We start from the raw sequence: 14805 nt of genomic DNA on the forward strand, positions 1-14805 counted from the left end.
GGGTATTAAAGGAAGAAAGAAGGAAACTTTTGTTAATTCTTAGGTTTTCCCCAGTGCCAGTGACAATAACTTTGACCATGTGGCACCTTTAATTGTGAATTGCAGGAGCTGCAGTTGGGGGAGCCCTGGCTTGTGTGTAGGAACTCTGTTCTTCACAACTGTTTTCTTGGTCATCATGTGCCTCCTGTGTTCTTGGGAAAAAAATATGTGTTCTCCTACTCCAGTGTGGGTAGCTACCCTTCCTGAATCATTTAAACAGCCAAGGAGTAAAACTGCACCATTTGCTTTCCAGGGTGACTTGACTTCAGCTGAATTTCAAAGCCAGTTATGCATGTGCTCCATGTAAACTAATGCTCCTGAAAATTGCTGCTTTTTAAACCCAGCTCTATAATATCACTCATTCTGGATGCTACTCATTACAAGCCTTTTGAAATACTGTTTTTATTTGCATATCTCTATCACTGATTTTTGGATGTAACACTGCTGTGTTCTTTGTCTCAGTATTTGATTTAGGTTGTCATTACAGAAAAGACCACTCTTCCCAGCAATGAGGTCTGTCACCCAGGTATTGCAAGGACATTCAAGGATGTGGTGCAGAGCAAACGGTTGTTCTTGCACAACCAGCTTGCATGTTAGAACTGCACATTAGCATGGTTTTGGTGCTTGCACAATTTGCAGTAAACTTGGCTGGAACTGTAGGGTGGAAGTCATTGCTCTAAAATAAAGGCAGTCAGCTGAAGAAGGCAGTTTAAGTCTGGGGAGATTGCACAGAAAGGGAAAAAAATGCATATATTCAGTTGTCTTTGCTGAAGCTTGGTTATAAACCACATGCTAAACAGAGACCAGGCCAAAAGGGACTAGAACTGCTGATCCAGAAGATCACACTGCCTATGTGACATAGAAGATTATTTTGCTCTGTTCTGCTGCCTGCTGTCTCTAAATAGCCCAAGCAAGTTTTCCACTAGTGGTGGAAATTTAGAAATTAGTTGGACTAATACTATTCTCCTTCTGTCTGCAAATAATACCAAGGAGTTGCTGACAATTACAGCCTTTAACCTTTGAGATCCATATGGCCTGAAAAGGAGTGAAATGGGCTTTGTCCTGGGCCATTGTCATCGGGACACTCAAATCGCTCTCCTTAGCCTGCAGCAGAGAGTACAGTTTTTATAATGCTCTGGGAACCTGGACCACAGTGTGGTTAAGCAAAGCCTAGCAAAGCTTGCTGAGCAGATGCACAGCTTTGGATGCTGCAGGCAGCATGGCTCATCTCTGTATTGCACGCACATCCTGAGTTTAGGACAGAGTTTATGGAAGTCACTAGCTACCTACAGTAACTGCTGTGGAGCTGCTGGGATCTCAGTCCATTATTAAATAGCACTGTGTGCCTTTCTTCTGTGTCCTTTCTTATACTCATTTAAATACAAATTTAAAAAAAAAGGAGAATTGCTCATTCCAATTTTTTTAATATTTTCACTCAGTGATTCTTCAGGCAGCTCACAGGAGTCTGGGAGCTCTGTCTTGAACAAACACATAACAACCAAATATTTGCAATACTATTTTGCTCATTTAAGATATCATATATTGAGGTTGTAATAAAGCAAATGTGGGGGAGTTAACAGACTTTTCCTGAGAGCCCTGAATTTGCTTTGCCTACAATGATAGGCTTTTAAAGCTGAATTACCACAATTCCTTCAATGAGTGAGTTTTAGGACAAATATTAAACAAGTGAATTTCAAGTTATTTGTTGAATAATATTAATCTAGAATTTCTTGTGAATGGATAAAAATGAGATTTTGCAGAAGGTGATCAATTATTTCCACTTATCCCTCACAAAGAAGAGGAACTACACACTGATTGCTGAAGTCAGTAAGTGCCAAAAAGATAAACCCAGTCCATGCATTTCATGATAGATATTCACATAAATACTCAAAATTTTTAGAAAAGTAAGGTCTCATGCTCAGAGCGTGAGACCTGTTAATGGATCCGCAGCTCCGCTCTCCCTTTTCCAACCCTTGCACATCATGCAGTGGTGGATCAGCGCCTCTCCAGTCTGGGTATTTGGTGGCCCAGATGTGGAGCCCCAGAGCAGGACAGAGACTGTGACTTCAGGCTCCACGAACGCTGAATTTCTTCTGGTTGGGCTCAGTTCTCAGAACCTGTTTGTCATGCAGGTTTTCTCAGATGGGGCTTGTCAGACAGGGCCTCACAGCTCAGCATTTAGACATGTGAGTGCTCTGATTTCAATCTGTGCGGACAAATGCAGATTGATTGAGAAGATAATACCCCAAAGGTCTCTGATTCAATCAAACACTTCAGCATATCCCTACCTTCAGCCATGTGGAGTATTTAGTTTTCAATGATACACACATTTGGACAAAAGCACAAGCTGTTCATGAGACTACATGAGCAGAAGGAGAGGCTGCGTTGATCAGCTCTCTTTTTCTGCTGGAAATTATTCATTCAGGTCACACTTTTGCTGTAAAAGTTTGGGAGCAGGAGTGAGTCATGCCAAGAACTTAAGGGGGCTCCACTGGATGCAGAATGGTGGAAGAAAGATGAGAGGGTGGGGAGGAGAAGAGTCACTGCACCCCCACGCTCCTGATCTTGATCGTGGTTCTGCATGAGGCGGCTTTTGCTGCTCCAGCTGCTGCTCTGCCCCAGGAGCTGCCTCCTGTGTATGAGACTGATTTCCCAGTGCCTGTGACTGCCATCCCTCCTGTGCCCCCTGCATTGGCAGCTGTCTGTGTCCCTGGACTGTGCCCGTCACCCCGGGCACTGCAGGTGGACCTGCCCCATGTCCACTCCTGTCAATGCGCTCTGGGTGGAAGAGAAACTTGCAAAGCTGAGGCTGTGATTGCTGCGAAGGGTGTTGCAATACCTCAGCAGCTGGATGAATGTCACTGAAAGTGAGAGAAAGTGAAGAAAATCCACAAAACAAATTTTGGAAAAATCTTTATCAAACAAGACCTGTTGTGGGAACTACTTTCAGTGAGATGCAAACGCATTTTCCTTTCATTTCTGCAATGGTTCTGAGCTGCTTCATTTATAACAGACTTGTTTGGGAGACTGACAAGATGGGAACCAGCACTGTAATTACACACTGCTCTTTTTGTGAGGACTGCCATGAAAACAACACTGTGTTCTCATTTTCTCCAAAGACAAGCAGGGACACAAATTTCTAACACCTTGCCCTCTGTTGCAGCTGGACGCTGTTCCAGACTGACATGAATCAATTAAAAGTGAAAATGTAACCCACAGAAACATTATTCAGTAAGCTTCATACAAAAGAAGGCATTTCTACTTGCCTAATTAAAGGATGAGGGAAAAAAAATATATTTTTGGCAGTAGTTGTGGAAGTACTTTGCTTTTTTTTCAAAAGTCAGACCATCATAGCACAAACAATTAACAAAAGAAAAATGTTTCCTTTTCCTGGAGTTGGCTAATTAAAAACTTTCTCCCTCATCAATTCACCAAACACCGAAGGAGACATTTCATGGCTTTTTAGCACCTGGAATGCCATATTTATTTTTCAATTGAAAAACTGTATTATAGTTAACTGCCATACACACAGCTTACCTGGATTCATTAAATGAAGCAGTGATAATCTTTATCATTGCTCTCTTGACTTTGTTTCAACATTCTTTTTAATGCAAATTTCCTAATCTAACTTGTAAAACATTTAATATTTAGAATATACTCCTTTAAGATCCATCAAAAGAGGCAAAGCTGCATAACAATGCCTGGTGCTGGAGCATTGTGAGCCTGCTACAAAGGAATGAGGTGATTCTTTCTTTCAGGTCAGAAGGTCAGGCTTCACTGCATTAATTTTGCTGAGTCTCTTTGTTATTTATAACAAACAAGGTCATTTATTTTCATTTCCTTGTTTCTAATTGCATGCATCTCCTTTGGAGTATGAACTCGGTAAACAGGTGGCTGAAATGCTGGGGAAAATGCTTGAAGCTGTTCCAGAAAAAGGGCATGTCCCACACTGGTAAAGCAATTTGATGAGTTAGAGATTTAGTCATAGCAGGATGTGCACCTGCTTGAAAGCAAACACACTTCTCTTTGGCACACACAGATACATGCAAATTAAAAGAGATTATTTCACTCTGAATGGTGGGTTGATATTTGATCAAATTTAACACTGTATATTTTAAATAAAGCCTTGGTGTATATTAGTGAAATACAATCTCTTTTCAGCTGCTTTTGATTTTGTTTCAACTTCTCTTTGAGTATTACAAATGAATGATATTGCTTCACTAGCTGAGCCTACAAAAAGAGTATGTCTCTGGAGGAGAACTTTATCAGGGAATCTTTATGATGAGAACTACCTACATGCACTGAAAAAAAATGGGATAATGAAAAGCTAGGATGTTTGACTGACAAGGAATAAACCAGATCTTAAATTTTTTTATTCTATAATGAATTCCTGCAAATTAAAGGGCATTCATTGGAGTGATAGCAGTACGTCTTTTTAATCCTGTAAACCCCACGTTTCCAGGCAGCCCAAATGGAACTCCTAAATATATTCATGGACAGCTTTTGCATAGGTAGTTATTGAATTTGCATTTCAAAATACAGGCACTGTATGGCTAAATCTGTGGCTGCTTTGTCCTGAAAGATGAGATACACTGTGGACTACCTTGATTTTAGGGGTAGTTCAGAATATAGCAGGAAGGAGTAATTGTCTGGCACTACTGAGCTTCTGGTTTTGGTGGTTGAGAACAGACCCCGGGCTGAATCCATAAGGGAAACAGAGGGAGACTTCTTAGCAAGGTCTTCTACTTCCCCAGAGAATGGGAGGCACCATGCCCTGTGTCCATAGGCTCTGCACTGAGCTTTGGAGCTTAAGAAACTGTCTGAGGAAGGGGAAAGCGTGGGAGGAAAGCTGGAGAAATGGATGCGCCATCCCAAAAGACAACTGTTTTGCCTAAGATTGGGCATAGAGGGGTTGTTTGGAGGAGGCTCTGCAAGGGGCATGTATCCTCCTGCTTAAATTGTCCTTTTCTGCAGATTATTTCTCAAGAGTGGGGCAGGGAAGGCAATTTGGTTGTAAGGATTATGCTACAGCTTTCATTGTTTAGGATGCATACTGTAGCCTTTCTATGAGAAGATTACTGTCCTGGGCTTTTCTTTCCATGCATATGAAAATACACTTTGTAATTTCAGGGAGAAAATATTGTTAAATGATATGTTGGAAGAAAGAAAATATTTTGTATCTCTAAAACTGATAAAAATCCAAACCCTTTCTTTAGCAAAATATTTGTTTCTTGAATGTAATTATAAATGTCATTGTACATTCTTCCTGACTTCAATGCTTATCTTGAGGAGTTCAGTGAAAATAAATTGTTTTCATGAAAGCAGAGAAGCCATTTGATAAACACACTGTCTCAGAAAATTGTTCCTGAAGCAGAGGTCGTTCTCTCACTTTAAAAGAAAGAGAATATGTTTTAGAAAACAAGCCAGGCAGCAGAGAAAAGCATTTTTTGTTTCAGACAATTCATTTTAAAAAGCAATGTGTAAATCACATGGAAAATTCTGCGTTGATTATTGTGACTGCTGGAACCCTGGAATAAACGAAGTTGAAATAGACTTATATCAAAGAACATTGCATTTAGTAGCAAGTTGGAGTGTTATTTTACTATTGATTTTTTTTTAGATTTGGTTTTGTGATCAGATGTTTTATTAAATATTAGCCATTCATGGAAATGGGGACTGATTCTTTAAGAACAGCTTGGCACATACTGTTCATGAGCTTCAGGAAATAGTCTTGAGAACTGGAATCTGTCTTTAGCTTTTCAACATTGAAAACCCACTCCATTGAGGCATCCAAAAAAAAAAAAAAAGCTCAACTCTATAACTGAACGTAATTCCTGAATGAAAGTAAAGCAGTTCATTTTAGAGATGTTATTGCGTTCCCTAATCACACCTTCAGAAATCTGTTTCTCAATTTTCAATCTCATGAATTTATGTATTTGTCTAAGTCCCAAACTCTCTTTTACAAGTACTTATAAAACAGTGCTTCATTTTTTTAATCCTCAGATAGAATTATGCTGCTATTAATATCAGAGTTATTAATATGCTCTCAGAAGACTACATCATTAATTAGAAGACCTAAAGGATAACTAATGGGTCCTTTGGAAGACTACTCTCAGTTATTGTATGGATCTGATCTATTCAAATAAAGCCCTATGTCTACAGCCCCTTTTTTTTCTTTTTTTTTTTTTAATATCTTCACATTCTCTAGCATTGGTCACTAATTATTTTATGTTATAACCTGTAGTAGTAGATGGTGTGACATTAATATCATGGTAAGTCACTGTAACATTTGAAAGGGACACGATGAGAACAGCATTTTTAAATAATTGCTTTTGATTTTAAGGCATGACTGTGAAGCTATACATTGCTTTTACCTTATATCTTGGCAGTGTCTCATCAAGTCCTTCATCGGCTCCAAGAGATGACCAAAAGCCCATCCCTTTCCCAGCCACCAACAAAGGATGTGCATTGTAGTCACTGATGCTGGACAGAGCCACCTCCCCAGCTCGGGAAAGCCAGGACACTGCTGCTCACCTTCCCCCGAGGGTACCACACAGCTCTCAAGGGTGAGTGTGCCCTTGCACTGGGGAAATACAGGATTGTTGAATTAAACTCACAAAATCTCAGAAAGACATTTCCTTGATCGCTCCAGAAACATCCCCACGTCCTTCTTTAGGTGCTTTATATTGCAATGTGTGCACCTGAAACATATCAGAGGTCATATGTGTATATTTCAAATCATTGCCTAAAAGAACATTGGATGAAATTAAAACTGAAAACATGCATGAGTGAATCTGTTGCTGATACAAGGATTAAATATAACCTTTCTCACCTGGAAAAACTCTTCAGTATATCTCACTAAGACTTTTCATTAAAATAATTCTTTCAGTAATTAGATTCGGTTCTACTGTAAAATGAAAGTTTCTGCCTAACACATTTCTCTAGACTAACACAGAAATTTAAAGAAGAATTTTGATTGCTCATGGTGAACATATTTTTCTTTATGTAGACATTGTTCTTGTAAATTCCCTGTAAAAAGTAGGTGGCAGTAGCTTCCCCCCCCTCGTAACAGTTCCAGCAGTTTAAATTCAACAAATGTATGAATGTGGAGAGAGCTGGAGGAGAAAAACAGACACATGCCACACAGCTTTATATTAACAGGTGATATAAATTATATTTATATATATATATAAAAATATACAGATATATAATTTTTTATATGTATGTATGTATATATATATAAAACCATATACAGCATCATCTCTAACCAAGTTTTCCTGTCTTGCTTTAAAATGGCATCCCTGGAAGAAAGGACTACACTGCATTAATTTCTTAGTTTCAGTTAAAACTTTTATTCTTTAATGCTAATCTAGAAGTGACACTGTTCCAGTCATTATTCTCCTAAAGAAGTCAATTTTTATATTGCTGGACAGGTTCTTCACTGTTTTCAGTACTGCAATCAGTTTGTTTTTCAATGTGATCTTTATCTCACAGTAACTGTGTACTATTATGTGAGGCTACTGTAACACTGCAGTCAATAGCAACAGGATATTCCCTCTGCCAAAAAGTAATCCTGTATTGTCCATTACAGCCAGGTGATTTTGGAAGGTTATGGAATACTTTCTTTAAAGTAGCAGAAATCTTTTTGCTGTAACATAGTTCAGCAGTATTAATGGTTGTCTCTGCTCTCTAAACAACTCAAGTATCTATTTTTCTAGTAGAATGCGGTTTGAAATACTGTATGTGATTTGAGGTGGTAGAATACTTCTGGTAGAGTAAGAGACTTCAGCAATCCACAGAAACATCAAAGAGGCACATGTAAATGTTTGAAAAGTTTAACGATTTTATTTTGTTCCCAGTTTCACAAAGTAATGCATTTCCTGACTTGGGCCTGAAAGAATTTTCAGAAACCAAAAATTTGCAGTTGTGGTTTTTTTCCCTTGCAACAATCCATACTTGTATTTTGAAATAATGGTTTGTATTTTAAAGGAATGGCTATAGTTTTTAAATAATCCTTTGATCTGTAGTTCTCTAGTTGTGGCAACTGAGACAACGAGAAGGTAAATGATCATCTGGCAGGTAAGCACTAAACTCCAGCTCCCCCAACTGCTTGGCTTCTCCGATCTGTTGGCTGAAATTCCCTCCTTCACTGCAGGAAATGTAGTCAGTGACTAATAAGTGTTTATTGATCTCTGCTTGAGATACTTGCTAAGAAATGTAGATGTCAATGAATATTTGTTCTGACAATGTTACGAACAAAAGTATTTTCTTTATGGCCTCATATAGGATATTTGTGCATTTGTGTTCACTTCTAAGTACCATCTGACTCTACCACCTGATGAAAAGAGAACTTCAGTGAGATGAACTCTAATGAATTAATATGCTATTAATTGTACTTTTTCTTATCCAGAAGTTACTAGTGTAGTTGCTGCTTTGAAGGGTGAGTCAAAATATTATTGATTCTCAGCAGCTGTACTTGATAAGTAGAATATAGGTCTAACTCAAAGCCCACTGCAATCAATTAAAGGGACTTTCTATTGATTCGAGGAGGCTTTAGACTCTTTTCTAAACCAGACCTGCTTGGTGCTCTATCTTTCTTTTCTCCTTCTGTATTCCACCCTTTTTGTTTTGTGCCCTTCCATCCTCCACATGTGCTCTGGGGTGAAGGGGCTAAGACAGTCTTAACAGGTGACAGCAGAGATGTTGTATTCCTCCCTTTCCTCTTGTTCCTCCCAGTTCTTACAGAAGCCAAAAAACAGAGTGTAGGAGACTAGACGAATAGTGGGTCCTAGGATGGTGAATATTTACCTTTCTCTCTCCCTTTTCTTTCTCTTTCTCCCTCTTTCTTCTACCTTCCTCTTCTCAAAGCTAGACCAAAAAGTTCCAGTAGGTGCTTTGTTGCATCTGGATGGGTTAGAGTTTGATGAGTTAAAGTTTGCAAAGTGCTTTACTGCATCTGGATGTTTTAAAATTTGCCAAGTACCTTATTCTACTTGAGTGTTCTAAAGTTTGTGGGTAAAAGTTGTTATTGAACCTCCTGAGAATTTGGGTGTTTCTCCCACGCACTGCCCAGGGTAAATCCAACTACCTTCCCCTAACCCTGTGGACAGGGCTGGGGCAATAGACATGGATGCTGCATTGTGGAAGTGAATGTCAGGTCTTTTTAATGTTGACTCTGCATTGTAAAACTGGAGCAGAGAGTTTCAGCCCAGCCTCGGCTCGTTCCCTCCCTTCTCTCTCATTTTCCTGCCCCTCCCATACTTGCTGTCTTTGCCAGCAGGAGGGAACTCTGTGGCCAGAGCCAGGGGGGTTGCTGTGGTGTGGTGCCTGTGGAGGACTTGGCTGCCTACCTGAGAATTCGGGTGTTAAGAGATCTGGTCTGTTTGCTCTTATCTCTGAGGTTCCTTCCTGACCCTGCGGTTTGTTGGAGTAAATCTTCCAGTGCCTTTGTTACTGAGCCTCAGATACTATTTCCATGTTACTGAACTGACACAGGGTTTGCAAAGGCTGTAAGGATACAAAGTTTGGCCTCATATAAAAAAAAAATAAATAAAGTAAGAGTTGCGAGGCTTGTGTGGGAATCAGCCAGGCTTTGAACATCCATATTTACCTGTGCAAGTTGAAAGGTTTCTGGGCAGCAGTGAGAATTTGTGCAGGCACACTTTCAAGTTTGTATATGATTGATTCACTCAATACAATTTCTGTTCTTACATCAGAAAAGCAGTTTGAGTGTTCTTAATGGCTTTTAAAATTGAATTGTGATGATGAGTCAGAAGAAAGTATAGCTGAAGATGGAACAGAGTCACCATTTGTGTGTTGCTGCCTGAATCATAATTGTTGGCATCAGTAGGCATACATTCAAACCTTTATGAAACAAGGCTTTTCAAAAAGTTTCTTTGAAATTGAGGCTACCCAGCACCAGGGAAATTACTGGAGTACTCCACTTATTGTAGATAGATACTTGCTTTTATTAAACCAGCAGGAAAAAAAAGAATACTTACTCAAAATTGCAAATACTTCATACTTCCATCTACTCTGAAAGAAAAAAAAAATTAAAAGTAGAATTTCAAAGCCTTTTACTGAAGGACCTTAAAGAGAATGGCTTGAGAGAAGAATTTGCTGGACTCCTTTCAAGCATCGTGTACAGAAGGTTATAAATACTTTGGCTCATTTTCCATCTTTAAGGTACTACTGAGATAAATATGTTGTAATAACAAACACATAATGACATCCTGTATATGGATTGAAAGTATAGCAGAGATTACTCAAGTTTACTTATTTAATAAACTACATTCAAGAGGTGTTGAGAAAGAAAAACACACACTTGCCTAAATCTTTAGTTTGTACAATTCTCTCTGGTACAATATGACATAAACCATATTTTATTTAAAAAGAAAAATAAGTTAGCATATACATCCCAGTTTCTCTTCAGTTTTTCTTTAGATCATTTTAGATCACTTATTAATTTCACTGCAGGCATACTAGTTCTGCAAAAGACTTACTTTGGGCACTAGGTAAAGGTGGCAAAGGCAGATTATAGCCAGGAACTGGAATTTTTGGTTTTTTTGCTGGAAATATCAAAGTTCTGTTTTAGTTTCATGACAGCATAAACAGTATTTCAAAACTTTTCACCAAATAATACCTTGGGGTTGTTTTGTCTAGCTTGAATGTAATTACTTTTTTTTTTTTAATGCTGACTTAGTCAGTTTTGATTTTACACTAGCTTTCTGAGCCAGTGATTTCAAAATTGAGTATTTTGAGGTATTACTGTTGTGCCTGTTCTCTTACATTCAGAAGGAACTGTGTTGGAAAGAGCAGAATACTTAAAATCCTCACTATTTGCATCACCATTATTTGCTCATCTCCTGAACCCAAGCCTCCTAACCCAGTGGCAGTAGCTGGGTGTGGAGCACCCGGAGCACCTGGTGTGCCTCCCGCTCCCCGTTCCTGGCCCTGGAGCAGAGGCCACTGCTCAAGCAGGGGGACAGGAGAGGTGAGCGGGGCTGTGCTGCCAGGCAGGAGCTGTGCCCAGCCAGAGTAGGCCATGCACTGCCCAGGGTCACGGATCACACAGGTCTGCAGCATTCAGCACCTGCTTGCAGTGAGGAACAGGACCAAAGCCAAGATTGGAATCATTTGCTGTTCATTCCTCCCTGATGTAGTTTTCCTCTGAATTCAGTGGAAATATGCTTTCAGAGTTCATTAAAAGTGTAGAACCAGAGTTAGGCAGTGGGAACTAGCTGTGGTCACACAGCAGAGCACTCCAGAACTTGAGGCCAGTGATCTGTTCCTATACCTGAGAATCTGTTTAATCTAACATGTACACTTGGGTTTATAGAAATGTTTCTCACCAAAGAATAAAACAAAGCTAGTATGACTTTATTAGCCCCAACTGAAAGGTGTTTGCTGTGCCTGTACACTACCACTTTTCCATCACTCTGTTAGAGAAATGCTCTAATGCAACGTTGCATTCTGAAATAGCTGCACTGTCTTTTTCTGAACAATTTGTTTCTCTGAGGAGTGTAAGTAACTTTTTGCCACAGATACGGGGTGTGCCTGTGGGAATACTCTGTGCTCTGTGTTCCTTAACCATTTCCCTTCTAGCAACAATTTTTGCAGTCTTATCCCATTGGTTAAAAATGGTTGCCACAATGAATATGAAAGTGGATTAGCTGTTTGACAGAGTATGCCTGCTATCTTTGGTATCAAGGTATTTACCCATTCATACGCAGTTTTCTAGAAAGTTAAATTCTGAATACTCTGTGGAAATACAAATGTGTATCTGTGCTGTGTTTAATTCTGCTCTTAGTGCAAAATACCATGCTAGAGATCTTCACTTCAAAGTGTGATATGTCAGAATCAATATCCTGAATAAGGGTGATCTATCATGTCCTGTGCAAGCAGGAGCTATTTGTGCCACCACAAATATTGAACATAAGATTTCTAGGAATGGAGCTGGGAAGATGTTCCTTTCTACATGATGCAGCTATTGACTGTTTTACAGTTTGCTCCCTATGTTTTTAGACAGCACAGAAACCTGCCTGGAGAGGAAGTATGGGGCACTAAGCTCCTGAAGCACTCAGAAGTGGGACTGAGAAGTGGGCCCAGGATGTCTGTCCTTCAGAGAAGGTCTTGCTGTTGTACAGTTAAATCTGTATACCTGTGTTATCATTGCTATTTTGCAACCGAATGAAGGAAACTCTGTCTGGGGCACACCTTCAGCAGTGTAACAACTGCCCGGGAATCCTCCCTAGACCCAAAAGACAATTCTCTCCCTGTCACAGAAGCCTGGAGTCCAGTGTGTTTTCATCAATCTTCCTTGCACCTTGTCAGCATGGCTCAAGTCACAAGGTTAAGTGGCCTTTACTGTTTTAGTGTTTTCTTCAAAAGTTCTGGAGCAGATTTTCGGGTCAGCAAAGCTCCGTGCAAGGGAGCAGATACGGCTGGCCTGTGCATATGACTGACTAAACAAATTTGGGTTATTAGCGGGTTGCTTTGACTCATCACCCGGAGACTTTAAAAGTGTGAGGAGGTTTCTGTGAGTGAGGCAGGCTACTGTGGTTTAAAGTCCTGCTCTTGACAGCACCTTAGAAAAATCTCGTTTCTTCTCCTACCAACCTGACGCAGCAAGGCAGCGGTGCGAATCGATAAAGTGCATTACCGAAAAAAAAAAGGAAAAGGGCAGAAAACTGGTGGAAGCGGTGAAAGTTACTCACCTGGAACCTTCCGGGAGAGAGGACAGCCATGGGCAGGGCCGCTGCCGGCCCGGCTCCGGCCCGAGCGGGCGAGCGGCGGCGCGGGCGCGCACCGGGCGGGGGGGGCTGCGGGCGGCGGGAGGGGCGGGGAGGGGCGCGGGCCCGGCCGCTCCGCCCGGGGAGCGCTGCCAGCGCGGCGCCGCTCGCTCGGCACTTCGCCCCTCAGCGCGCCCGGCCAGCGCAGCCCTGTTGCACCGAGTCCGGGGTAGCCGCCCCCTCCCTGGCAGCGCGGGGCGGCCGCGACCCCACCGTGCCCCGCTCCCGGCCCTGCGGCGGTGACGGTCCTCCCGCCTTTGTCGGGGGGGCTGCGGCGGGCAGCGGCGGCCGGTCCGTCCGTCAGTCCGTCCGCGCCGGGCGCGTGGCTCCTTTGTGTACAGCAGCTGCTCCTGAATGCGGAGGCAAAGCCTGTGGCTTGGCACTGAGCTTTTAAAAAACAACAGCCCTCCCTCCTTCCCTCCCTCCCTCCTTCCCGCTCCCCTGCCCTCCCTCCTTCCCTCCCCTCCCCTCCTCCCGCTGAGGTGGACGGGCACCCACCTGGGGTCCGCTGCCCACCTCTCCTCTCATCCTCCTCTCTTCTCCTCCTTGTTTACCTGCACTTTTCCGCCTTCTCTTCCCCCGCTGTCCCCGCCGCCCCTTGGCCCTCGCTCGTCCCGGCTCTCGGGCAGGCTCGGCGCCCAGCAGCTCCGCTCCCTCGGCGGTTTGCCTGTGCCCCTACCCCGGGGAAGGCACTTGAAGGTGGATCTATTAAACCTCCCGGCGGTCTCTCCAAGTGCACTTCTTGGACCAAACCTCCAGCATGGATGTAAGATTTTACCCGGCTGCGGCGGGCAGCGCGCTCCCCGGAGACCCCTCCAACCTGGACTTTGCCCAGTGTTTGGGTTACTACAACTACAACAAGGTGATTATTCCCGCGAGTGTTAACTCCTCGTGCTGCTGCCCGGGCCGGTTCCCCGCGGACGAGAGTTGGGGCTCCGTCGGGGAGGGGAGGCTCGGGGCTGGGGGATGCGCGGAGCCTGGGGCGGGTGCGCCCGCCGCTCTCCGCGGGGCCGGGGGATGCCCGGTCCCAGAAAGTTGTGGTCGGCGGGGCTGGAGCGGCGGGGCCAGACGCCTCCTCTTGCCGCGGCTGCGGCGGGGCTCGCCCCGGAGAACCCGCCCTCGGCCGCTGCTCGGGCGGTTCAGAGGGGTGCGAGCGGCAGACAGCCGGGAGAAGCTCGGGGCGCGATCCTGCTACCCGTGGCCGGCGAACAAAGGCGCGTCCCGAGCTCGCAGCGTTCGTGGCGGGGTCAGAACTCGCCGAACTTTCCCCGGGCGGGAGCCGCAGCGGCTCCAGGCGCGTCGGGCAGAGCCCGATGGGTTTGGACGGCCCTTCGAGGAGAGGACGGAGCCTCCCTCTGCTCTGTTCTCTTGGCTCAGTCCGGCTCTGTTAGGGCCAGTTCCTAACTAGAGGATTATCCAAACGGGAGGATTATCTAAAAGTACATCAGCTGCTGGTACAGGAAGGTAACTAACGCTCTGCTTTGGCGAGGGCTGTCAGAGAAGTTGCAGTACCACTTCTGTCTATTCACACCTTTGCGGCATGTGCAGTGTTTGGAGTAAACCTTACAGTCAGAAGCAATAGTAATTTCCCAGTGTCTTACCTTCATTTGCAGAAATGCATTTTAATAATACGGGGATGATTTGTTTCACAAATTACCCAAATCTGGGAAAGGCAAAGTTGAGAATGACACTGTGACTCATGCTATTTTGAAAAAGACTTAGCTGTTTGCACTGTGATGTGTCAATAGCACATTGAGCTATTAGCACTGGGCCCTCACACATGCACATAAAGATCCCTTTCACACTGTGTTTTTCCTGGTGCTATGTTTGTCCAACCTCTGGGGCCTTTTGTGAAGCACTGTATGAGATGCTGGGGACAAGAAGGGTGCTGCATAAAGCCTAAACTTATGCTAAGTCCTGTTTTTTTAAAAAATCCTTTCCTAATGAAGAGATAAACTTTGCTGAAATACAAAGC

General features: G+C 43.0%; 1 protein-coding gene across 5 annotated transcripts in view; it reads left to right on the forward strand.

Annotated features, from left to right (window-relative positions):
- Window positions 1-6500: 6500 nt before the first annotated feature.
- TOX3 (TOX high mobility group box family member 3) overlaps window positions 6501-14805 on the forward strand; it is an 85751-nt gene continuing 77446 nt past the window's right edge. For 3 of the 5 annotated variants that reach the window (XM_048316608.1, XM_048316610.1, XM_048316611.1), the window contains exon 1: window positions 12935-13692. In XM_048316608.1, coding sequence (XP_048172565.1) covers window positions 13591-13692 — 102 coding nt within the window. In that variant the 5' untranslated portion in view covers window positions 12935-13590. Of the gene's footprint in view, window positions 6606-12934; window positions 13693-14805 lie in introns of those variants that run through there. The other 2 variants (XM_048316607.1, XM_048316609.1) reach the window with 1 other exon arrangement.

This window comes from Corvus hawaiiensis, chromosome 12 (genome assembly GCF_020740725.1).
Source record: "Corvus hawaiiensis isolate bCorHaw1 chromosome 12, bCorHaw1.pri.cur, whole genome shotgun sequence".
Lineage (NCBI taxonomy): Eukaryota > Metazoa > Chordata > Aves > Passeriformes > Corvidae > Corvus > Corvus hawaiiensis.